This window comes from Prionailurus viverrinus, chromosome A2 (assembly GCF_022837055.1).
Source record: "Prionailurus viverrinus isolate Anna chromosome A2, UM_Priviv_1.0, whole genome shotgun sequence".
NCBI lineage: Eukaryota > Metazoa > Chordata > Mammalia > Carnivora > Felidae > Prionailurus > Prionailurus viverrinus.
The window spans coordinates 163,195,413-163,222,552 of NC_062562.1; the positions used below are offsets into that span (position 1 = coordinate 163,195,413).

Below are 27,140 nucleotides of genomic sequence, written 5' to 3' on the forward strand. Positions count from 1 at the left end.
AGCTTCCTGCCTCAGAGGTTTGAAGGGTGCAAACACATTTTCCTCACAGTGAAAGCAAAAGCAGCAGCTCAATCAGATTCTTTGGAGAACAATGGGGAACTCAGCTCCTTCAAAAGGTGAGCCTCGCCTCAGAGCAATGGAACCGTGAGGGTCGCAGGACATAGGGTTGTGCATGGGTGTGGGTTCTGGTCCGAGAGGGGATCAAGTACCGTGCCAGCAGCCCAGCAAACAGGATGCTGCCACAGGGGTCCTGGGGGAGGAAGAGTGGGAGTAAGGAGATTGAGTAGCCCATGTCCACCTGTCTCCTATTTAGCAGGACAAACTTGCTGAACAGCATATCTTCCATCAGTTGCTGTCATGACAGAGTGAGTGCTGCCTGACACCCCATCCATTTCCCTTAGTGGGAAACTAGTGTCTCAAGGCAGGTCTTTAGAGCTGGAAGGCAATTTAGAGACCAGTCTGTCCCAATCCCTCTTTTTTCCTGAAAGAAAATCTGAATCCCAGATGGTGTGCGTGTGGTTTTATGAAATTCCCCGGGATACCCAGGTCACAAATGGCACAGGAAGCCTAGAATTCAGCTGGCTGTGTCCTTTCCAACATGTAAGAGAGAAATGGTGTGATAGACAGTGTAACAGAGGAGGTAAGGAAGGGGTGCCATGGGGGAGAGAATGAGCTATTCTATAGAAAACAAATGTGTGAAGCCCTTTGGTTGCCTTCCCTATTTCCAGGGTTGCTACCAGTTCATGTTTCTGGACAGAGAGTGATCTACCTCCCCTGGCCTCCCATGATCTATTTCTGATCCAATGTAAACAGAAATGTAGAATCAAGGACCTGAGAAGGAACCAAGAAGAGACCAGAGTGTGCAAGGGTTATGCATGAGTGTAGGGTCAGACATACTTTGCATTGGATCCATTCTCTGCCCAAAGCCCATTAGCGCAGTGACCTTGGGCAACTTTCTCAGCATTTCTGAGCCACATCAATCTCTTCATTTCAAGAATCAAAGTGGGGGCACCTATGTGGCTCAGTGGGAAGCATGGGACTCTTGATCTCAGGGTTGTGAGTTTGAGCCTCATGCTGGGTGTAGAGATTAAATACATACATACATACACTTTAAACATTAGAATACTAAAAAGTATTAAATTACTAGAATACTAAAAATTTTATCACTTCATCAGTAATTACTTACATATGTATGTCTGGAAGATAAAGGTCATTAAAATATACCATGATCAGAGTTCAAAAAGCAATTAGAATTTTTAAACAATTACCAGGTGTATTCCAATTCCCAGATCGTCTCCTAGAATTTAAAATTGAAATCAGCTCCAAATACGGTTCATAAATTTTGATTCTTTCATATCTCTTAAATTTAATTTGTTAAATAAGTTTTCACCTTCCTGTTTCTTTTTGTAAAATGTTTTTGGTTAAGAAATGGTTGGTCCTTTTTCCAAGAGAATTGGACAGTGTACTTTTTGCTCATTAAATCCTCAAGACGTCATATGACATGTTCTTCCAGTTTCCGTGTTTTGTATAAGTTTAAATTTAAGGAGAGGCTTGATCAGGTTAAGGCTTGCCTGGTTATTTGGGTGGCAATATTTCATAGGTGCAGTTGTAAACGTCCATGAGAAGGCACCTTATATATTCTTCTGTCTCTTTCTGTAATGTAGCAGACAGTAATGATAGCCTAGAGTAACTTTGCTTCATTATCGGTCACGAAATATAATATTATAATTCTATCATTCTTTCTTCATTTATTAGATGGCATAATCCTTTAAAAAGAAAGTTCCCCTGAATCATACCTTCGTTTCCATAAGGTGTAGTTAATAAGACAAAAGGAATGCTTGATTCTTTTTTGTCCATGTTCAGACTGATGACATCATTTCCTAGCATACCCCAAAGAGAACACTTCACTTCTTTTGCGATGTTGGTATTGTTATGAATTCATGAACTTCAACATATTTGATGAATTTTAATCCATTGAAATTATTATTATCATCGGTACTCAAATTACCCCATCTCTGTCCAGTCAGCCTCTTCAAGTTGGCCCTGTAGTCCTTTCAGTAAGATCCAAACTTTTTTTTTTTGAAAGTGATCTCTGCACCCAGTGTGGGGCTAGAACTCATGAACGTGGGATCAAGAGATGCATGCTGTATTGACAAAGCTAGCCAGGCATCCCACGGTCTGAGTAGTTTTTGATAGAATCCTCGCTTTATAGTATGACTAGATAGTCTAGGATCCACTTGTACGTTTCTTGGCCCAGATCTGGAATCGGTACGTTCTCCTAAGATTCTTAATGTTTTTGGTGGGAAATGGCATTTGAAGGGCACAGTATGGGCGCTAAGGGTGTTCATTGCCACTGGGCTTGTCCTTGGGCTTCAAAACTACACATGTGCACAAAAAGCTAAGAATAGGACAGGATTCCTGAAAGCAATTTAAGATTTTCTTGACGTTTTCCCCCCCTATTTGGCCTTACACTATATCCCATTAGGACAATAGCCAATGAAGCAACTGCATTTTCAAGTTTCTTGGACCAATTCTTTGTGTGGTTTGTCTATTACACCAAATACTATGTATTTCATTTGCTTTTGATTTTTACCAGTTATCTTAAAATATAGTTTTTGTTTATAATTATGAAGCTATTTACAGATGTTCCTCACTATCCACAAGCAGAATGTTCCTATGAAATCTTTTATGAAACAAAATGAGATAAAGGAGAGAAGCAATTACCATGAATGTACATGGAAAAAGGGTGCGCATTCCCAGATCTCCCCCAAATAACCTCCCTTACGTGTTTCTGATACTTTTAGACACAACTTGTTAACAGATGCACACATTCAATTGAGAGAAAGCCCACGTGCTCATCTGGCTCACAGACTGGTGACTGGATGGTGAACCCCTGTGTGAGGTTCCCGGGGAAGGTGATTGGCAGCTGGTGTGGACATTGGCCCACTGGTCCTCTCTATTAGCTCAACTGGCTGTGAAACAAATGCGGAATGCTGTATTCGTGTTCAGCTTTTTTTTCTTGTACAATGAAAAATCCTCTTTGAATTTATGTCAGCCAGCAACAGCAGGTACACATGTGGGTCTTTCATAAAGGAAAAGAGGTGTAATTCGAACTCTCAAAAAGAAGGAAGTACATGCTTTCAAGACAAATCTATGAAATTGAAGTATATTCAAAGTAGTTTCCAGCTTCTACCCTGTCCCCCGCCTTATTCCTCCCATCCCTCTGTCAGTAACTTCTTTGGTGACGGTTCAGATGATCTGCCATTGCTTTTTCATGTGCATGAAATATATGTTGTACTTTGTACCTACAGTTCATGTTCCTCCCCACTAGAGAAATGACAGTAAACTAAATATTATTTTATTCGCTTTGCCTTTTTTTTTTTTTTTTGCTTAGTGAAATATCCTGGAGATCTCTCCATCCCGGCATAGAGAGGTATTTCTTATTCCTTTCTACAGTTGGATAGTACACCGCTGTGTGTATGTACCTTAGTTTATTCAACCAGACTCCTACTGGTGGGCATTTGGTATATTTTTGGTCTTTAATTATTACAAATAGTGATGCAGAGAATAAACATATGCCTTATCTTTTTCTGTGTTTTTGTCAGTGTAGCTCTGGGATAAAAGGAAGGGGAACTTCTTCCTCTACCCTTCAAGGTCTTCCAGCTGCACTAAGAATTACATTCACTTGAGGCAGATTAACAAGAGGAAAAAGAGCAGTGTGCACAAATGCTCAGTAATGAAACTAAGATGAAGAGAAATGACCAAGGCAGGCAGTTTTTATACTTTTTAGGCAAAGAGATGACGGATCTGTGAGGGATTGACAAAACATGGAAAACTTAACTTTGGGAGCATCTGTTAGGGAGGAATTCTTTTTTTTTTTAATGTTTAATTTGAATTTTATTTTATTTTATTTTTTTTTATGAAATTTATTGACAAATTTGTTTCCATATAACACCCAGTGCTCATCCCAAAAGGTGCCCTCCTCAATACCCATCACCCACCCTCTCCTCCCTCCCACCCCCCATCAACCCTCAGTTTGTTCTCAGTTTTTAACAGTCTCTTATGCTTTGGCTCTCTCCCATTCTAACCTCTTTTTTTTTTTTTCCTTCCCCTCCCCCATGGGTTCCTGTTAAGTTTCTCAGGATTGTTAGGGAGGAATTCTAAAGAGCCTTTGGGCTGGGGTAGTAAATTAGTAGAAAGTAGTGGGCTGTTTATACAGTCTTCTTGGCTCTAAATCTCCCATCCCTGGTCATAAGGGTGTTTCTTTACCTCCTGGGACAGGAAGGGCACCTTTTACATGGGAGATTTGTTTCCTGTTTGGAGGGGGACAGAAGAGGGTCTTAATAATCTTCCCACATAGGTTGTATCTTGTTACTTTCACTTAAAATAGTCAGTATGCCGGGGCGCCTGGGTGTCTCAGTCGGTTGAGCGTCCGACTTCGCTCAGGTCATGATCTCACAGTTCGTGGGTTCGAGCCCAGCGTCAGGCTCTGTGCTAACCGCTTGTTGGGAGCCTGGAGCCTGCTTCAGATTCTGTGTCTCCTTCTCTCTCTGCCCCTCCCCCGCTCATGCTTTGTCTCACTCTGTTTCTCCAAAATAAATAAATGTAAAAAAATTTAAAAAAAGAAATAGTATGCCAACATTGCACGTTTAGGTGTGATCTGCCCTTGACCACTACAGGCATAAATCCTAAAATTGGGACTCAGAATCCAAGAATAAATGTATATGTAATTTGTACGATATTGCCAATTTCTCCTCTGTAGGTTTTAGACTGTTTTTCAATTTCATTAGCCACGGAGAAGAGAACCTGTTTCCGCTAAACCTTTACTGACTGATTATAGCAGCAAATTTTTGGATTATTGCCAAATCCGTAAGTGGAGAAATAGTATCTCAGTGTAATTTTAATTTACTATATTTAGTTATTTTCTTTTCCTATATTGGAATTTTCTCTACTTTAAGTTAGTGTTCATATGTTTTTACATAGTTGAAGAGCATTGGCATTTCTTTTTTTTTCTTTGAACTGTTTATTCCTATGTCTTGCTCCCTTTTCTATCGAGCTGTTGGAAATTTGTCTCTCTACTTTTAGGTATTCTTTGTATAAGAGGAGAATTAACCCTCTTTGATATAGTCTGACATTCGTATTTTAATTGTCTGTGATGTTTGTTGTCTCCCACTGTCTTTTAGGTCGTTATGTAGTCAGATGTATGAATCCTTTTCCTTACAATCTTTCAAATCTTAGAAAGAGTTGCCCCACCCCTAGGTTACAAAGGATTGGTCTGAGTTTCTTCTAGTATTTATGTGGATTGATTTTTAGTGTTTATATTTCTAATGTATTTAGCAAGTGAATGGCCTGAAGACGTGGGTGCAGTTTTGTCTTTTTCTGTGTGGTTTTGCAGTTATCCCAATGCTGGTTATTAGTCCATCTTTCTTCCCATTGCTGTGAGATGCTGCCTTACGGACGATAAATGTAACACGATACAATTGCACTGGATACTCATGAATATAGTAGACCAATTTGGTCTATTTCTGAATTGTCTGTTTTTGTTTTCCATTCTGTCTCTGTTCACACACACATCATACTGACTTAATTATAGGGGCTAAAATATTTTACTATCTGGTAGAGATGGCCCTCCCTCATCGTTCTTCTCTTTGTTGACTCTACAGGCTAATTTTCTTTCTTCATTCATCCAAATGAAGATTATAGTCAACTATATAGGCGGCAGAGAAAAAAAGGTGACAAATTTGTCAAAATTTATATTTCTATAAAATCACGTTAAAGAAGTATCTATTAAAACAGCATTGAATTTGGGCAAATGTCTGTTCTGCATCAAAGTATTTTTCTTCTTAAATCTACTAAAGGGGATGTATTGTAACAATCTATGTTCTCATATTGAACCACCCTACTATTTCTGAAATAAATCACATTTAATTGTGGGGTATTACTTTTTAGTGTCTGACAATTTATTTGGGATTTTTGCATTAGTATTCGCAAATGAGACATGTCTGTAGCTTTATTTATTGGTGAAATCTTTGTTAGCCTTTGGGATCAATATCATGCTTGTGGCATAGAAAGAACAGGAAAGATTTCTTTCTGTTTTAAGTCATCAGGAATAGATTAAGAAAGGTTAAGTGAGATCCCCATGAAACCATCTGGACCTGGTACTCTTTTGTAGGGGAACTCTTTAACTACTTTATTGTTTCTTCCATGGTGATTGAATTGTTTCATCTTTTTGTCTTTATGGGACCAACATGGATAGTACACTACTGCAGGTTTTCATGGAGAAACAGAAAGGAGATAAGAGGAACATGATGGTTTCCACTTACCTTCGTTGACTCTTTTCCTTCTCCTTCTCTTTTTTACACCCCACAGCCACTGGTAGTGACATGGAAGACCCTCAGGACAACACTCTGAGGATTGTTTTGGTGGGAAAAACTGGAAGTGGGAAGAGCGCAACGGCAAACACCATCCTGGGGAGTGGAGTCTTTGACTCTAGAGTTGCTCCCCATGCTGTCACCACCAAGTGTCAAAAAGCATCCAAGGAATGGAAGGGGAGGAAACTTCTTGTTGTTGACACCCCAGGGCTCTTTGACACCAAGGAGACCCTGGATACCACGTGCAGGGAAATCAGCCAGTGTGTCCTCTACTCCTGCCCTGGGCCCCACGCCATCATCTTGGTCCTCCAGCTGGGCCGCTACACGGATGAAGAGCAGAAGACCATGGCATTGATCAAGTATGTCTTTGGGAAGCCAGCCATGAAGCACATGTTCATGTTGTTCACTCGCAAAGATAACTTGGAGGGGCAGAGCCTGAGTGACTTCTTAGCAGATTCAGATGTGAAGCTAAGAAACATCATCAACGAGTGTGGGAACCGCTACTGTGCCTTCAACAACAGAGCCTCAGAGGCCGAGAAGGAAGCTCAAGTGCAGGAGCTGGTGGAGCTGATAGAGGAGATGGTGCAGAACAACGGAGGGGATTACTTTACAGATGCCATTTACAAGGACACAGAGAAGAGGCTGAGGCAACGGGAAGAAGACCTGAAGAAAATCTATGCCGATCAATTAAATAATGAAATTAAACTAGTAGAAAAGGAATATGCTGATAAATCACAGGAAGAACGGGAGAAAAAAATAGAATGGCTAAAGAGGATTTATGATGAACAATTAAAAAATATCAGGGAAGAAGCTGAGAAGGGCATATTTGAACATGTTTTAGATGGGATTAGGAGGGTGCTTTCAAAAATATGGCATACGTTTTGGTAGTAAAGACCATTTCATTTTTTCTTTTGAATTTACGATGATTTGCAATAGTGGTAGATTGTAGTTTCCATAGACAGCTGTGACAGTAGCTTCTACTTATTCTTCCTATAACCTGACCCTGTTACTCCTGCCACTGACTTGCGGGGCCTGTGTCCTCTACCTTGGAACAGGGCAGATCTGGGACCGTTTCAATTAATAGCAGATGGTTGAAGCAACACCTTGTGACTCTAAAGTTACATGTGGGCAATGCTTCCTTGCCCTGTTGGGGTTCTTGCCCTTGGAACTTGACTGTCATGTTGTGAGAAAGCCCAGGCTGCTTCTTGAGAGGCCCCCTTCCAGAGGGCTTGAAGTAACTGGCCCACTTCCCAGCTCACCTTTCATTTGTGACTCACATCAACTTGCCCGCCATGCAAATGAGGCAATGCAGAAGCGGGCCCCCCGGCTGCCCCGCCATCTCAGGCGAAGTTGCAGAAAGCAAAGATGATCCATTCCCACTGAGTCCTGCCCAAATGGCAGCTTTATGAGAACAAATAAATGATGGTTTTTGTTTTTAACCACTGAGCTTCAGAATGGTTTGTTATGCAGTGAGAACCAACCAGAATGAAGCCTCTTCCCAGCTCTCAGTCCCCACCGCCTCCCCTTCCCACCTGTCCCTCTTCACACAAAGTTGGCATAATCAGGCAATGGCATATAGAGTTCAAAGACTCAGGAAAATTCAAATCAGAAATCCTGCACATGTTAAGTGTCTGAAACACTGGTCACATGTGTGGTTGCACTGCGTGGTCACAAGTACTTTTTAGGGAGGTATTGGGTTTCTCTGGGAAGATTGTTCTGTGGTTCATGGAGATCTGAAAGTCACAGGATTCTCTTACTGTGTTTCTCTTTTCTGTTTTAGGGACCATCCTAACCTAAAATGTCTCCAATTGTATCTGAAAAATCCCATCTGGGCCACATAGTTTTCATTTGCCTCTGCAGAATCACACTTCACCCTAGCTCTTTGCCCCCTGAGGCTGATCTATTTGCACTGCATTGGTGGGATCTCTTGCTCTCTGACTTCTGCCTGGCTGGCCAATGGGAAGTCCAAGTCAGAGGCCCTGTGGAAGTAGAAAAGCAAGGCTGGGGTATCCATTCTCCCACGTCTATCTCTGCAGGGCCATCTCTGACTAACTGCAACCCTACGCCAAAGGTCACAGCTCCTCCCTTGGTGGCCTTTCTACCCAAATCTTCTTCTGAATTCCAGTGTTCGTTCACCCCTTCAGGTGGGATTTAATTTTCTTATCGATACTATCAATGCCCCCATGTTTTCTCAATTTCCTGTGTCCACAGTGTGTAAGAGGCCCCTTCTCTAAACTTTCTCCAAGTACCTAATGAGAGCAGACTATCTTTTTCCTGTGAGAACCTGATTGATAAATCTTATGGTACCCAGTTCTCTTTCAGAGCATCTTTATTGTTATTGATGGTTTTTCATTCCCTCTAGTGCTTGTTTTCTGACACCAGAAAAATCTCTCCTTACCCTTCCATGCTATGACATTTGCAGTAAGTAGATGAAAGGTTCTGTCTTGCTAAAATAATAGAGAAATTTCAAAGTTAGATGGGTGACTCTCAGTCACTCACAAGGATTGCAGACATCCCAAATCCAAATTATTAGAATTTTTATTCGTCCTTTGTTTTGTCTGTGAACATGACTGAGAGTGTTTACCATATCAGTGACTCTTCGGGAGATGGATTAGAGATTAAGTCTGGAAAACTTAAGATTCTAAATACCCACTCATTCTAAGATTCATCACCAGTATTCAGAACACAGTAAAAGCAACACGGAAGAAAAATCCTCTCATGAGAAAACATGTGTCAAATGCCAAAGTGAGACCAAAGTACTCTTTGCCATCATGCAGTTCTTATGTTCAAAAGTACTTCCTTGTAAGTGACTCATCTGTGTGATGGTATCTCTAGAGAGCAAAGTATTCATGCTCTCTCCTGACTTTTTTCATTTCAGAACCGTTTAAAAGATATTTTCTCTCAGAGATATGCAGAAGCATTCTTAATACAATTAACCTGTGTGAGGGCTGTTTGAATATGCAGCTTATGTGATCTAACTTCTTTTTTCCCAACCTTAGGTTCTATTTTGGAAGGTAACACATACCCAGAGTAAAAACCAGTAAATCAACTAAATCATTATCTCTTCACTTGACAATTGAAATATTGCTCACTCACTTCTCTTAACATATTTTATGTCCCAATTTTTTCTGAAGATGGTTCTATTTCAGTGCTGAAGACTGTGGTATTTCCAGCATTTAATGTGTGCATGATCCCTGTTGTTGAAATATGTGATAGTCATGACTCATGATGGGGAATTTAAACAAGGATTTATAGAAGAAGACCTGAGGAAGTATTTAGGTGTGAAGTCTACTGTGAAGGATGTGTAGGATGTGTCCATGTGGGTGATGGGTAGGATGATCATGCTTCTGTTCAGAAACAGGAAAGTTCAGGGTGATAGGTAAGATTTTCAGGGGAAGGGTAGAGTCAGGAGCCACAGCGTTCAGTTAGGTTGTGACACGTTGAATATCAGATGTCAAAGGTAGGGTCCAATATAAACGACCTGCATTAACTTGAAATCTGCATCCGAAGGTTATGTGAAAGGCTTGGGGTAAATGTGGCAGGATGTTAACATAAATATCTCCAATTTCAGCTGAATCTTTCTAATTGCCGATACCCCACAGTCAAAAGCTCTATGCCAGAAGATCCACATAGGATGCCCAAAGGAAGAAGCGAGAACCAGTTTTGTGAGATTTATTCCTTCAACTAATTTGATAGATATTTGAAGGGATCAAGAGGAAAGGACTTTTTTTTTTAGGTTTTATTTAAGTAATCTCTACAGCCAACATGGCATTCCACCTCATGACCCTGAGATCAAGTGTCTCATGCTCTTCCAAATGAGCCAGCCAGGCATCCCAGGAGGAATGACTTTTAAAAGAGAACCCCTCAATTATAAGGACAATGACAAATTAGAATTGGTCAATTCTTGGGGTTCATCTATAGAGCAATCACCCCCCCCCCCCCAGTGCAGAAGGTGACCCAGGTGTACCGTGTGACTATATAAGGGAAGCCCCACAGGGACTCCTCTCTGCGTGCCATGTCCAGCGAGATGGAGGTTCCCTCTTCCCAAAAGCTAGTGAGGTGACCTCAGGACTTTGATGCTGCCAGAGGGATGTGGGTCGTGTATGTTAAGAGACTTGATGTGTTTCCTTTGGAGTTTGGCTTTGCTGCCTGCTGGTCCCATGGGATACATGAAGGCTATTGCTGTGTTCTGTGGAGGGAGCAGGGTACACACGGTGGCGGCTGTCTTGGAAGCAGTCAAAACTTTCACTAGGGAGCGGGGGAGGGGCAAAAGTATAGGTTCCTCATATCAAATGTGGGCCATACAGTAGGGATGCAGCCAAAGCCAGTTTGAGGGGGACTTGCCCAGGGGCCCAGCAGGGATCCCAACAGCTTCTGTGTGGACAAGAGCTCTGGAAGTCCAGGCACCAGGAACAGACATGGAAGCAACCGGCGGGAGGGGAGAGAGTGGCCGTCTGTTGGACTTGTGATTGCAGATTCCCAGGGAAGACTCTCTAAAGACTCATTAAAGGTCTCCTGGGTGGGGGAAGAGCCACTAAGTATTCTGCCACGATCCCCCACCCCCACCAAGGCCAGACTACACCTGACTGGTCTTCAGTGTTCCTGCCTCTTCTCCCCCAGCCCATGAGCAATCAGAGCCAAGGCAAGGACAGGAGGAGAAGGGCAGGTTGGGGAGAGCTCTAAGCAGCCCTGTCTACACTGCAGGTTCTTTTCTGGGAGCAGGCATAGGCCAGGGATTGTAGAAAATTTACCCTTCAGTGAAACTGAATAATTTTTTAAACTGTTTACTTATTTTTGAGAGAGAGAGAGAGAGAGAGAGAGAGGGAGACAGAGTATGAGTGGAGGAGCGGCAGAGAGAGAGGGAGACACAGGATCTGAAGCAGATATGTATTTTGCTGATTAATTTTCATTCTTTCTCTTTCCTAATACACACTGAAAGCTAAATTTTAATTTTTCATAGGCTTTGAAATGCAGTAATTTAATTACACTTCATTCCAAATATTGATCAATTTCTGTTTTTGTCTCTTTTGACCCATCAGTTATTTAAAACTGTGTTCTCCAATTGCTAAACGTATGACATTTTATTTACTTTTCTTTTAATTACATTGTGGTCAGGAAATGTTGTCTATGTTATTTCAAAAATTTTAGAGCATTTCTTCATGGATAAACATAAGAACAACGTTAATAAATTTTTCCTACGTACTTGTAAACAACTGGCTCAGAAATTTCATGAAATAGTCTACATATGCTCATTAGGTCAAACTTATCAATCATGTGGCTTAAATCTTCTGTGTACTTTTTGATTTTTTTGTATCTGCCTGTTGTAGCAATGAGAGGTGTGTGTTAAAATCTGTCACCATACATGGAGATTTGTCTGTTTCCTCTTGTGATTTGATTATTCCCTTTATACATGTGATGCCTCCCTTTGTGGTGCATATCAATGTAAAACCGTGTTTTGTCTTGATGCATGGGACTACTTACACCTGATGAACAAGGCAGCTGTTTCGAGACCGTGGTGTGCATTCAACTCATCTTCTCTGCTCTCCCCCCTCCTTACCCTCCCTCTGTGATTTTCCTTCTTTTACAAGAGAACATCTCATAGCTTTTGTAATTTACAAATTTGTTTTTTGTTCATTTTCTGCTCCTTCAAGGACCACTAAACGATTCAGAAAGAAAGGATCCTTACCAGCTCTCATTGCTGATGTATTCAGTTGCCCAGAACAGTGCCTGGCACATGATAAGCTCTCGATAATTATCGAATGAAAAGTCTATGTAGTTTGATATTCTGTTTTTATTTGTTTAGAATGTGCTTGTAGGTTTACTTACACTTTTGTTTTCAAGTTTTCCCTCACTTAACGTTTTTGACTTGGATTTCTTCTTCAGTCCCCTCCAAAACTCTTTATTTTTTTTTTTAACTGAAAACATTGGTGCATTTATCATAATTAAAACTTGTGACTTATGGGGATGCATATTTAAAGTTTTACTCTTTGCTTTTACTTGTCCAGCCTGCTCCGTATTTCTTTTTCTTCCCCTTCCTCTGTGTGGTTTAACTTGAATGATTTGGATTTTTTTTTCACATTTTGTGTTTTCCTCTACTAGTTTGGAAATTATGTGTGCTTTTCCTGTAATCACCCAGTGATTACAACATACATTCTTAACTGCTCAAAATCTCGAGAAATCTGTTTTAATCTTCTTCATATACAACAAATTAGAACATTTTAATTCCATTCCCACCCTCAACCCCAATCTATATATTGTTATTGTTGAATATTTAATTTTCTCATTCTCCCCGATTAAACCTTAGGAAGCATTAGTATTATTTTACACAGTTTGCATTTGTTTAAACTTACTTTTTTTTTTACCTGTGATTTACTATCTGGATTACTTTCCTCTTGCCTCAGATACATTCTTTACAAATTCCTCTAATGAGATTGTGCTAGAGATTGTGTCAAGAAATCTCAGTCTGTGTTGCCTGAAATGGGTGTATGTATTTTCCCCTTAGTTTTGACAGCAATTTTCTCTGAGACTAGGATTTCAGGTTGACTGTCATTTTCTCTCAGCACGCTGAAAACCTACCTCCACTGTTTCCTGGCTCCTCTGTTGGGCACCTGACTGGCTAAGTTGATATAGTGTTTGAGTCTTACTCTCAGGGTCATGGGTTTGGGCCCCATGTTGATGGGTGTAGAGTTTACTTAAAAAAAAATGGATGTAGAGCTTACTTAAAAAAAAAGAGGGGCACCAAGGTGGTTCAATTGGTTAAGCATTCAGCTCTTGGTCTGGGCTCAGGTCATGATCTCACAGTTCTTGGGATTGAGTCTCACAGTGGGCTTTTCACTGACAGCACAGAGCCTGCTTGGGGTTCTCTCTCCCCCTGCTCCCTCCTGCTCACTCTCTATCTCTCAAAATACATAAATTAAAAAAAATCAGCATAACTCCAACTATTTCTTCCTCAAAGGTCCTCTCTCTGTTCTTTCTGACTCCTTTTAAGGTAGTCTTTCTGCTTTGATGGGATATAATTTTACTATGTGCTAAGGTGTGAATGCTTTCTTTCTTTTTTTTAAAAATAATTTATTTATTTTTAAATTTACCTCCAAGTTAGTTAGCATATAGTGCAACAATGATTTCCGGAGTAGATTCCTTAATGTATTTTACCCATTTAGCCTATCCCCCCTCCCACACCCCTCCAGCAACCCTTTGTTTGTTCTCCATATTTAAGAGTCTCTTAGGTTCCCCCCCCGTTTTTATATTATTATTATTTTTTTAGATCAATTGCATCTTTAATTTAAGCATTTTCCATTATAATAAGGGCTTTCATTTCTCTGCTTGGTTTTTAATAAAAGCCTTGTGCAGGTGTCTGCAAAGCTGGAGGCTTGGAAATCTAAAGCCATGGTCAGAGCCTATATAACTTACAAATCCAGTCAATTTGGATCATATGGTAGGAGATTAGGCTTGAGACTCTGGACAGTCTATATTACTTCAAGATTAGTCTTTGGGCACTGCCTACACAGACTGGTACTAACAATTGAAAACTAGAACTTAAAACTCCAGTGCTCCATAGCACACATGCTGTGTAAAGAACCCACTGTAAAAGAAATGATAGAATTAGAAAAATCTTTTGCAGCCATTACAAAAAATAATAGGTAACAATTACCAATGAATACTAAACTGGTTAGATGAAAGACCAATGGGGAACTTTCTAAGAATCCACTGGCTGACAACACCTGAGTGGACTGTCAATTCTCACATCCGTAAAACTGGTACATGGATATTACATGCCTGGTGTGATACAACAGGGATAGTACTTCTTATAAATTATCCTTGACAAAAAATAATTTTGAACACAAATTTACTGGAACTTCTTACATCTACCAGTCTGCAGGAGAATGGGTGATAGAGGAAAAAACTTCATCAATAATTTGAACACTTCATTTGTTATTTGCATGTCTTCCTTATTAAAAAAATTTTTTTTAAGTAATCTCTACATCCAACATGGGGCTCAAACTCATGACCTTGCGATCAAGAGTCACATGCTCCACCAACTGAGCCAACTAGGCACCCCACATGTCTTCCTTATTATAGATAACCTAGTCTAATGAAATGAGATCATTTATAATGATTACATAGTAAAACGTTATAGCCAAAAATACAAAAAGTCCTCACTTTATTTTTTAAAAAGTACTTTTGAAAAATTTTATTTCACCAGGGTCTAATCCTTTGCTGATGTTCAAATTTAAACAATTTTTCTGAGTCTGTCTCATAAGCGAAAAACATGAAAAGTTGCTTCTGTGGCATTTTCTTCTAGTTTTTCAAGCCCTCATGTAGTACCAACTGGTTCAAAATACTGGTTTGTTTCAAAGCATGCAGTTTAGATATATCTTCGCTGATGATGGTGATATTTCCATTTTGTTCCTGAGCTGTCAGGTCACTTTCACTGTCAGACAGTGTACATAGTAGAATATCATTTTCATAGGTTGGAAAATAATACTCTGGTTGATCCCATATCTTTCTTTCAAGAAGCAGTGATGTATGTTTAGTCTCTTCCATGTGAGTCCTTAACTCTGCTTTGGACTTGAATTTCACATGGCAACTATAACATCTACATTGGTGAATTTGCCTTCGAATGAAATTGACCAATTTTACTTGCTGATAGAAATTCAATCCAAGTTCTGACTTTATTTTGAGGAGATCAAAATCGTGTGCTTCCTCCATGTGGACACATAATTTCTCAATTGTTTCTGCTTGCTTTTCACAAAATAGGCAGACAGCAGAGTCAGGACGCTCTTCCCAATCAGACCAGTCGTCTTCCTGATGGTCTAGCAACTCCCGATCATCTTCCAACTGAACTTCCTCCCACGATTTTCCAAGTTCCAAATAATTGATGACATAAAATTGGTCATATTCTCTGTTCTTAGGATTGATCCTCCGATGCTGTTTTTTCCTCATATGATCTTTAAGTGTATTTTTGTCCCTGAAGGTCTTCTCACAGTATAAGCACTGCAAGTTGTCAAGCTTTTTCTGTAATGTGCATAGAAATTCATTGCAGTTTGCAATGTTGTCTGGCAAGCCAATGTTGAAAGCATGTTCTCTGGCCATGTGGTTCAAAAGAACAGATCTGTTCCTGAAAAACTCCTCATTGCAAAACATACAAATACCATGAAAATTGTTATCATTTCTTTCTTGCTGCTGTTGTTTCAGAATTTCTTTCAGTCTTTGTTTCTGAAGTTCCTCTCTAAGTACTCTATCTTCTGGTAAAACATCACATAACAAAAAGTAATTGTCTTCTTCTTCAAGTGGAGCTGTGGATTTGATTCTTATCACACTACAAAAATCTGTAACGGGCTGTTCAGTGAACCTTTTCCTCCAATATAAAACTTACCTTTGGAAATCAGCAACCAACTTGACATCAGCTGTGACCATCTTATGTTCAATAATCATGTGCTTCAGAAGTTTGTCTTGTTCATCCATAGGAAAATGTTCTTCACAGAAAATACAAGGTTCTCACAAGATGGAGAACCTTCTAAAGCGGTGGTGCCACCTGGACTTTCTGGCAGGGAAAGCAGCTCCAGGATACAATCCTTACCTCATAACTGACACTCCCAGATTCTCTATGGTTGCTCTTGCAGTCCTCCTCCCCTCAAGCAGCAGCCCCCTGGGTCTCGGGAGCAGCCATTAGAAGGCAGAGGAGAAAAGGGAGGGCACCGTTTTTATATTATTTTTGCTTCCCTTCCATTGTGTTCATCTGTTTTGTATCTCAAAGTCCTCATATGAGTGAAGTCATATGATATTTGTCTTTCTCTGACTCACTAATTTCACCTAGCATAATACCTTCTAGTTCCATCCATGTAGTTGCAAATGGCAAGATTTCATTCTTTTTGATCACTGAGTAATACTCCATTCTATATATATATATATATATATATATATATATTTATATATATACACCACATCTTCTTTATCCATTCATCCATTGATGAACATTTGAACTCTTTCCATACTTTGACTATTGTTGATAGTGCTGTTATAAACATGGGGGTGCATGTGTCTCTTTGAAACAGCACACCTGTATCCCTTGGATAAATACCTACTAGTGCAACTGCTGGGTCGTAGGGTAGTTCTATTTTTAATTTTTTGAGGAATTTCCATACTGTTTTCCAGAGCAGCTGCACCAGTTTGCGGTGTGAATGCTTTCTTAATTATCTTCTTTGTGATTTGTTAGAGTTTGCAAATGTATGGATTGGTGAACTTAATCAGTGCAGAAACAATTCAACTATTATCATTTCGAAGATGTCCTCTGCCCCTATCCTCTTCTGATTTCTCTCTTAAAGCATCTTTGCCTCTTTAAATTGCTTTCTGCCCTTTTCTTTTTCAAACCTATCATCCGACCCCCTCAGCAGAAGCCACGGGTTTCTGAGCCACCCCTCACTGAGGGAGGGACCCAGTGGGGTTTGTGGTGAAAATCCCCCAGCAGACTCCCCGCTCCAATCAGATCTGGCCTTGACTCTCATTTTTATGTCAGGGTGGCTTTGAGAAGTGAAGGTTAGGTTTCAAGGTTGCTAAAATATCCTTCCGGTGCCAGCTGGCTGCTCTCCTCCCCGACTGGTCTGGGTTTCCACCTCCATTAGCTCCAGGTGTGAGACAGCGTATCTTCTTGCCTGTTCACCCATGGTTTTAAGAAAATATATGTAATACTTTTCAGTACTTTTAGCTGATTTCACTGGGAGGATTGATAATCTAGATACCTAAAAGAGAAGTTTATTTTCATGTGTTTGGTTAGTTTTGGCCTGTTTTGTTTTCTGACTTAATGTCTCCGGTAAGGGTGATTTTTTTCTGTTTGTCTCTGTCTCTTCCTGCTCCCTTTTATCTTGTAATCTTTCCTCAAGTGTCTATTCTCCCTGCTATATATTTGATGCCATATTTAAGTATAAATCGCTAGAAAAGGAGTTCCATGTAACCAGTGAGGGGTTGTAAACATAGGCTCCATCTGAGGTGACAGAGCATGGCAGGTTGTCCCACCAAGGGGACCCTACAGGGCGGCTGGCAGAGGGCTTCCTCTAAAAATGTTCTAAGTCTTCAAGAAGAACCCTCTAATTGCACACTTGGGGAGAGATACTTTGAAGTGTGAGGTTCTTTTTAACATTTTTTAAAAAATATCTTTTTAATGTTTTCATTTATTTTTGAGAGAGAGAGACAAAGTGTGAGCTGGGAAGAGGAAGAGAGAGAGGGAGACACAGAATCTGAAGCAGGCTCCAGGCTCTGAGCTGTCAGCACAGAGCCAGATGTGGGGCTCGAATTCGTGAACTGTGAGATAATGACCTGGGTCAAAGTGGCACGCTCAACTGACTGAGCCACCTAGGTGCCCCTGTAGTGTGGGGTTCTGAATTAGGGGGAATGAAAAGATCATGGAATCACTGCACACAGCCCGGTCCACAGCAGCTGAAATTTCTGAAGCTCCACTTCCACAGGGTTTCCCTGGTGACGTTGTTGGCTGCCTCCTCTGTAGCCTACCCTGGGGTCATGTGGCCTGTGGACCCCCTGACCCAGGGCCTCTTATCAGATACATGATTTGCCAAGATTTTCTCCCATTCTGTATGTTGGCCTTTTCATTCTGTTGAAGGATTCCTTTGCTCTGCAGGAGCTTTGTAGTTGGATGTAGTCCCCCCCTGCCTACTTTTGCTTTTGGTGTCAGATTCAAAAACTCATCACCAAGATGAATGTGAAGGAGCTTGCTGCTTGTTTTCTCCTTGGAGTTTTGTGGTTTGAGGTCTTACATTCTCTCTGCCTTCCAGAAACCTGTTGAGACCTCTTGTCACCGATGCTCATAAACCCAAGCCCTCCATGACATGGGTTCCTGAGGGTTTGCAGAAAGAGAGGATGTCTGTTGTCTACAGTTTCTATTAATCCATTTTCCACAATGGTTCGTGTATGGCCCGTTTGCCATCTTGACTTTGAGATACCCGATCTCTTGTTGAATAGAAATAAAATATAGTGAGAGAGAATGTGCAAACTACTTTGATGTTACTTACATGGCATCATTTTTGCCCATTCACAACTTGGAAAAAGAGAAATCCTAATTCAAATTACCAATTGTCATTATTTCAAATAAGCAGTAATAAATGGACCTATTAAGTTTTCCATAAGCAGCTTGGGCTTTTAAAAGCTCCATTGTCAGGGGGCACCTGGGTGTCTCAGTCGGTTAGGTGGCCAACTTCAGCTCAGGTCACGATCTCGCAGTCCGTGAGTTCGAGCCCCGCGTCGGGCTCTGTGCTGACCGCTCAGAGCCTGGAGACTGTTTCAGATTCTGTGTCTCCTTCTCTCTCTGACCCTCCCCCGTTCATGCTCTGTCTCTCTCTGTCTCAAAAATAAATAAACGTTAAAAAAAATTTAAAAGCTCCATTGTCAAGGCTCTGAACGTCAGAGTCAAGAGGGACAGCCCACACTGGTCATTTTACTCAGCTCAAGCCAGTCCTCAATTAGGCTTCCATGGTAGGTCTGGGTAGGACCTTGCACTTTAGCCTTATATCCTGTGAGGTGCTCAAAACAGAAGGAGATGTGGCAGGAAATGCTTGTGGTGAAGACAAGAAAGAAGTGTGGCTGTGAACAGGTAAATTTAGAACAACCGTGCTTGTTCTGTTGAGAAGGTTCTGGGTGGGAACTTGGTAACATTAACATGGAAGGTAGACTACAGACTTTCTAGGGACTGAGCTGTGAGGTGCATAGGGATCATCCTCTCGTCTCTTTACTATGTCATTTCTAGTAGAGGGTTACAGATATTTTTAAATGCATGAGAAGGAGGACATGGGTTGAAAAAGGTGTCAAATTATAAAGCAGAAACAAGAAATGCATAAAGGAGCTCACATTGTAAAAAGGCAAACTCCAAAACCTTTGAGGCCTTGAGTTCCAAGGGAATAGACTCCATCTGTGGATGAGAAAAGACAGAAATTCGTATTGTAACAGGGCACGGACCCAGGTAGTGTGACACCTTGTGGCCAGTTTTATATGATTGTAAAGCATCTGGGTGGCTCAGTGGGTTAAATGTGGAATGTTGATTTGGGCCCAGGTCATGATCTCATGGTTTGTGAGTTCAAGCCCTGTATCAGACTCTGCACTGAGAAAACAAGTAGCAAAATATAAACTTTTCAAATAATTAAAAACTTTTTTAACGTTTATTCACTTTTTAAAGAGAGAGATGGAGTGCAAGTGGGAGAGATACAAAGAGGGAGAGACACAGAATCCGAAGCAGACTCGAGACTCTGAGCTGTCAGCACAGAGCCTGATGTGGGGCTCGAACACAGGAACTGTGAGATCATGACCTTAACTGAAGTCAGATGCTTAACTGACTGAGACACTCAACCATCCCACTTTAAAATTAATTAAAAAAAAAAAAAGAAAATAAAGATACTTGGAAAAGTAACATATAGAAAAAAAATAATGGGATCCGTGTCTCTAGGGAACTGGGACCCCCTCCCCCCCCTTGACAATACTCTCACAGTTTACATTTTCCTGGCAGGTAGAGTCAGATGTTAGTGGTTAGCCTATTGCAAATGGTCTGAGCACCATCTCACAGGGTAACTTTGGACCTATCCTAATTAGTTAAGATAAGCTACCCTCTCTGGCTTCAGCCAGATAATACCTTGGAAATAACAACTCTCCCCTAGTCCCAGGGAGGAAGGAGAGGACATAGTGGCTGCCTACACTGATATAGACCTAAGCAGTAGGAGCAGACGTTGGTCTGAAAGACCCCTGTTGTGCTGAGATGTGGGGTCAGGGAACACAGGCTTTTCAGAGCTGGCAGCTCTCTAGTTTTGACTCAGCAGTTTTTCCAGAATGTCACAGCATAACCCTTATTTTGTCCTTCCTGGTAGAGTCTGCATGGATGAATATGGTATCTACAAGGCAGATGTGGTTGTCTAACTTTCAATTAGTTCGAATAGAGGTGCTTGGCTGGCTCAGTCAGTGGAGTATGCAACTCTTGATCTCTGGGTTGTATGAGCCCCACATTGGGTGGAGAGATTATTTAAAAATATAACCTTTACAAATTAATTCAGGTGAAATAAAATTAAAAATTCACTTCTGCCTTCACACTCGTCACACTTCATGTTGTCAACAGCCCATGTGGTTAATGGCTGACTTATTGTACTGCAAAAATGAAATCATTAGTTACAGGAAGTTCTATCTGAGAGGCTAGATGACGAAGTGGGCAGGTCTCTTGCATGAGGAAGTTTGTACAGCTCCTCCTCTCACATCCTCTCTCCTTTCTCTCAACGTCTTAGCTTAGCATTGTCTTCAAAGTTAGAGAAGGGAGCAGGACCCAAACTTTCCAGGTAAGAGAAAAGGGGTATTTGGGGGAGGGAACAAAGGGTAATGTGTGATTTTGATGGAGAGGGGACCTCTCCCCCGGACGTACATTTTAAACCTCCGGGCAAACATGCTTTCAGACTGTGTCTTTCTTGTTGGTTCCTTTTTCCTGTTTTTTTCTGACTTTAGGTTGTAATCTGTTTTGAGGGCTGAGCCCTACAAATCAATTGTCTTTCAGGGCTTGCTGCCCACAGAATACTTGTACAAATGTTATTCCCCTCGTTATTAATAGAAAGTATAAATAAACTTGAAGTTTTCAGGGATAAACTTGGGTGAGCAGACAGAATGAGCTCTATGGGGAGGAGCAGATGGGAGATGAAGAAGCACAGGTCACTGTCCCTTTCCCCAAAGCCATCACCCAGGTCAGGATCAGAGGCTCTGCTACCCAGCTGTCTGCCTGCTCAGGGCTGCCCCTTTCTGAGCCTCACTCAGAGTTGGGGAAGAGGAACTTCCCATGCCTTTAGGAGGCAAGATGAGGGAGATGCCCCTCATCTCCAGGTGACCCTCGGCAGTTGGGGAGGAGCTGGGGACCAATGGATGCCTGTTCATTAGGCAGTAGGAGAACCCAGCCACCCAAGGTCAGCACCCCAGAAGTGCAGTCTTTTGATCTGACATCTGAGCTGGGATACATAGCACAGAACTTCAGACTGAAGAGAGAGCCCACAAGCTAGAAGAAGGACCTTATGAAACACCGAACTACCTTTTGTTTCCCTATTTCTGTTATCCTCCCCCTCCCTAACACCCATCACCAGCACCAACATTGTGCCCAAAAATGATTTTTAAAAATTCTGTGCTTTCTCTTCTCGCTTTACAAGAAGCTCTTTCCTATTCCCTGTCTTTAAGGGATAAAGAAAGAACTCTTCTTACAAGAGAAGGGTCTGTCTTGCTCACAGTGTTGTATATTTGTTTTGATGGCTTCCCATCAGAAGAGCTTGTCCAGAACAACGAGCATTTTCAGCCCGTCCTAGTCAAAGTCTGCTCCAGTAATTTTGTTATGTAACAAAATTCAGCCAAAAAATTGGTTTTATGGAAGATTCATGAATCAGGCAGCATCTTATCCTGCAAATTGAGGGGTGCTCCACTGAGCTACAGAAGAAAGGTCTTTAAAGGCAGGGAGAGGGCATTAAAAGAGAAGACAAAGAAAGGAATTTATTAGCAAGGAATGCATTGTTTAGGCAAGTCTGGCTTCTTAAGGGGAGTGGAAGGGGTCTGTCAGTAAATCCTCAGTATCCCAGGGGAAGGCCACCCTGAAGGAGTGCTAACAGACCACCGCAAGTGCATGATTGTGTGAAGAAAAGGGAACAATCTGAAGATGAGCCCAAATGTGGAGAGCAGAGAAGCCTTGGGAAATAGGGCAGGGAAACCAAGTGGCAAGTGTGCAGAAGAGAAGAAACTGTTGGCTACACGAGGTTGAGGCTTCCAGTACCGTCCACCTCCCTAAAACCACACGTTCTGTTTCTCTATGGCAGGAATTCACACTGCAATGGCAACCCCCAACAGCGATACGTACTGCAGCCCCGGTGGTCCCAGGAGCAGCTGCGGTGAGATCGGTGATATCCTGCTTGGGTCCCCCCGGGCTGGGTGGGGGAGGACAGCGAGCAGAGGGGTTCTCTTGTGCTGACAGCCAGCCCTCATCCGGCTGGAGCAAAATGTTTCCACCCCTGTATCTATCTGATCTCCTCTTCATTTCCTCTGCTCTTTCTTTCCTGTCCACCCTGTCCACTCTCTCCGGGTAAAATGCCTTTCTGTTTCTCCTCCCGTGATTTCTCTCCTCCTCTCTAGGCAGATGCCCTCAGGCTGTCCCAAAGTTGGAGCCTTGCATAGGGATGCTAACTAAATGATAATCTGAACTCCCATCCACATGTTTCCTTTGATAATCTTAGCCATTCTGTATTCAGTGTTCTCGGTTTCTGGAAATCTACCTGTCTCAGGCCGGGGATCTGGTTATCATGTGTGAACTCTGCATTGGGGATGATTTGCTAATCCTCGGAAGGAATTGGAGACCAACTACAGATTTTGTGGAACCCAGAGCTGGAGCTTCTGCAATATCTCTCCTCTGCTCCACTGGCATTTTTAAAAGAGTATTCCAATTGACAGAGTAGATGGAAGGGGGCCAAATGGAAGCAGAGAGAACAGCTGGGAGACTCTGGAGGCCTGGATGCTGATGGTAGTGGGAGCTAGTGTGGTGGCCTTCAAAGTGGAGGGAGAAAAGTAGACAGATTTGCAGGTGGAGCTCAGAGAATGTGCTGATATGGAAAGGAAAGGGAAAGCAAGGGAAGGGAAGGGAAGGCAAGGGAAGGCAAGGGAAGGGAAGAATCAAGGGCAGTTGCTAGATTTTGGGTCTAAGGGACTGGATCAATGCTGTTGCTGTCTCTGACAAATAAAATGCTGTTTATAATAGTGTCTCTAATGTTGTGAGTATGATAACATATGCATTATGTTCAAGCATAAAAGGATGGCCATAATACAGGATTTCCCATGCAGGAATCAGCCTCACTTAGGGTTGTGCTGTCAGGGTCTGTCTCCTCAGAGGTACAGGCTTTCAAATGTGATTTCCACCTATGTTCTATAGGGTGGTGGTGGTGGTGGGGGGAGTTCTGTGTTTAACAAATCCTGAAGACAGAGACTGTATAGACACCATAAGGAGGTATGCAATGAATTACTGAATACAAATGCATAACAGTTGTATAGATGATTTGTTGTTTAACTGAAGTCACAGTTATTCTGAAAAATGTGAGAATTGCTGTGCTGAGCTGGTATTATCTGTCAACTTCCTAGGAAGTAGAACGCTTAATCTAGTGAAGCTAAGAAAATATAACTCTACTGATGCTCTCAACTGTATCCATTTTTATTTCATTAAGAAATTTCTTTTATATTTATTCATTTTTAAGAGAGAGAGACAGAGAGACAGAGAGACAGAGTGGGAGCAGAGAGAGAGAGAGGAAGACACAGTATCTGAAGCAGGCACCGGACTCTGAGCTGTCAGCCCAGATCCTGGTGCAGGGCTTAAACTCATAGACCTCAAGAAGTCGGACGCTTAACCCACTGAGCCACCCAGGCGGCTCCCCAAAGAATTTTTTTAATGTTTATTTAGTTTTGAGAGAAAGAGAGAAAGAGAGACAGAGACAGAGACAGAGAGTGAGCAGAGGACAGGCAGAGAGAGAGGGATACATAGAAACTGAAGCAGGCTCCAGGCTCTGAAATGTGAACAAAGAGCCCGATGGGGGGCTGGAACCCATAAATAGTGGGATCATGACCGGAGTTGAAGTCGGGCACTCAGCTGACTGAACCACCCACGCGCCCCTCAACTTTTTTAAGAGAGAAAGAGGGAGAGGGACAGGGGAAGAGGGAGAGATAGAGAGGAATAGAGAGAGATAATCTTAAGCAGACTCCATGCTCAGTGTGCAGCCTGATGTGGGACTCAGTCCCACGACCCTGGAATCACAACCTGAGCCAATATGAAGAGTCCAATGCTCATCTGACTGAGCCACCCAGGGGCTCTGTTTCTTTTATTTTTTATGTATCAAGAGATTTTATAATAATTTTAGAGATCTGTTGATATTTCCTGTCTATAACTCTTTAATGTCTTAATTAAGAATATGAAAACTTCACTGGACTCTAAGCTAAGGTTTTTAACCTAAGGTTTTTAACTTTAAATGTAAATTTTATTGTTCTCTCTCCTGTCACAATCCCTGACAAAATGGTTGCACACAGGAAACAGAAAAAGACACTTTCTCTTTCCACACAAGCATCCCTTTTGTACCCTGCAAGGATGGGTTGGCTTGTGTAACCTGCCTAGCTGGCTTCTTAATGGGAGAGCAAAGTTCCATTCTGAATATAAATGGGGAGGGGAGTCTCCCACTGAGATGCCCCAAAGTCAGATTTTGTGTTACTTGCTGCATTGCTCTTATGAGGAATAGCTACCAGCAGCAGCAGCTCAGAATTCTCTTTGTAAACTACAATATTTTGTTTACTCTTCTGTGGGCTACTTAGCTATAAAAAGGAAGAGTAAGAAGCTCCAGGAAATCCTGGAAAGTACTTGGGCATTCCCCAAGTATTGCAAGAGAATTTCAGGCTTTCTGTAGACTTCGAATAGGCTTCTCTAGAAGGGCCTTCTATAGAGTTCTGGGAGTGCCGCAGTCACTTATGGGGGGGGGGGGCCGTGCGGCTACAGAGGAGGGATGTGTGTGAGGGGAAATGGGGGGCCATGCAGGAGAAGCAGCTGGATTACCATCCTAATGCTGTGGCTTTTGTTTCCTGATGTCCCAGGGCTTAGAAACCAAGATGGCAGAGATTCACAGCTGAGACTGGTCTTAGTGGGTAAGACTGGAGGAGGGAAAAGTGCCACAGGCAACAGCATCCTCGGAGAGAAAGTGTTTCGTTCCAGCATTGCGGCAACATCAGTCACCAAGACCTGTAACAAAGGGAGCAGCAGGTGGCAGGGAAGAGAAATTGTGGTTGTGGATACGCCTGGCATTTTCGACACCGAGGTACAGGATGCTGACACCTGCAAGGAGATTGCTCACTGCATCTTCCTGACCTCCCCAGGGCCTCATGCTCTGCTCCTGGTGGTCCCGCTGGGCCGGTACACGCAGGAAGAGCGAAAGGCCACGGAGAAGATCCTGCAAGTGTTTGGACTCAGAGCTAAGAGATACATGATTCTCTTATTCACCCGGAAAGATGACTTGGATGGCATCAATTTCCATGATTACTTACAGAAAGCACCCAAAGATATCCGAGAGTTGGTGGGCAAGTTTGGTGATCGCTACTGCGTGTTCAACAATCGGGCGACAGGAGCTGAGCAGGAGGCCCAGAGAAATCAGCTGCTCACCCTGGTCCAGCGCATTGTGGCCGAGAATGAAGGAAGATGCTACACTAACAAGATGTACCAAAAGGCTGACAACGAGATTCAGAAACAAATGCAAGAAATGCAAGAATTTTACGCAGCAGAGCTAGAGAGAGAGAGAGTGCAGATAAGAAAGGAGTTTGAAGACAAAATCAGAAAGCTGGAGGATAAACTGGAGCAGCAGAGACAAATGGAACAAATGGAGAGGGAATTGGCTGAGAAAGAGGCATTATATGCTGTAAAGCTGCAAAAACACAGAGATGAGAATCAGTATAAGATAGTTGACTTGATCATGAAAGCTCTACAGATGGTTTTTCCTATCTTCTCTCACCTGTTTATGGAAGATTAACCTGAATGAGAAGATCTCCTTATTTGCTACACATTTTCCGCTGGCCCTGCCAAGCCCCCACCCCAGAACTCATTCACCAACCTTGAAGCACTCTCGATTCTGTCTCTCAGACTCTCAGGACGAAGGGGTATAATCAGATTCACTGGTGGTGATTGGTAGATGTTTGATTGACTTACCAGGGGAGGGACGCATTCTCAATTTGTGGAACTCCAGAGTAGAAGATATTGATGCTCTTCTAAGAAGATGACCCCAAAATTTCTCTATTTGTCCCGAGTGAAATCTAGATTCCTTCTAGATTGGTGGATCCTCTCCCTTTGTTGCTTCTACTCACTTATTTTTGCTTTTAGGACATGGCAATCACCTTACCCATATGGTTTGTTACAAAGATTGGTTCTTCGTGTTAGGTAGTCTAATAATGGAGATGTTTATAGAATTCTTTCCAGATGAATGGAGATTTATTTAGTTACACTTTTACAGAGGGACTCAAGTTGTTTCTTATCAGCTGCCCACTGAAGAACAAAGAGTTGTCTGGAAAACAGGCCCTTCAGAACTCAACTAAATGAAATGCCAGAAAGAGCAGTTGAAAGACGGAGATTCAACACAGAAGACAACAACGGTTTGCTATATTCAGATATATCTACAGCAACTCTTTGACAGACTTCAATGCAACATATTTGCTGAATAACCAGTTCTCTCCTTTTCATGTGAAACTAACTGTTGCCACTTCACCTCCACCACCTCAGACCTTCATAACTTACTGCACATACCACCCTCTCCCAGCTGAACTGCTTGCTAGTTGGTATTATAATAAAAGTTTTCTGTTCTGTCATATTTCCATAAATTTTCAGTCCACTTCATCTTGGAAAATACCTTTGATATTTCTTTTTCTTTATTATTTTATTTAAAATTTATTTATTTATTTAGAGGCATGAGCAGGGGAGAGGCAGTGATAGAGAGAACCCCAAGCAGGCTCCACACATTAGTGCAGAGCTTGATGCAGGGCTCAAACCCACAAACCATGAGATCATGACCTGAGCTGAAACTGAGAGTGGGATGCTCAATGGACTGAGCCACCCAGGTGCCCTACGTTTGCCACTTCTTCTAAGACTACAGGTGTGAGTTTCACTTTTTGGTAACAGTTCAAGATGATTTCAGAGGTAGTCTTGCTCTACCCTCAACACATCTCTCCTCCTTTTCCTTGGAAATTCCCAGCCACATT

At 41.9% G+C, this 27,140-nt stretch overlaps 1 protein-coding gene and 1 pseudogene across 1 annotated transcript; one reads left to right on the forward strand and one right to left on the reverse strand.

Moving 5' to 3' along the window:
- The first annotated feature begins 4 nt into the window (after positions 1-4).
- LOC125154133 (GTPase IMAP family member 4-like) lies at positions 5-26,762 on the forward strand. Its single transcript, XM_047837885.1, has 5 exons — positions 5-116; positions 6,370-7,258; positions 15,995-16,047; positions 22,196-22,267; positions 24,996-26,762. The coding sequence occupies exons 1-5, from the start codon at positions 92-94 to the stop codon at positions 25,919-25,921; spliced, it is 1,965 nt and encodes a 654-aa protein (XP_047693841.1). The 5' UTR covers positions 5-91; the 3' UTR covers positions 25,922-26,762.
- On the reverse strand, positions 14,516-16,041 carry LOC125151251 (zinc finger protein 277-like; annotated as a pseudogene).
- Positions 26,763-27,140: the final 378 nt, after the last annotated feature.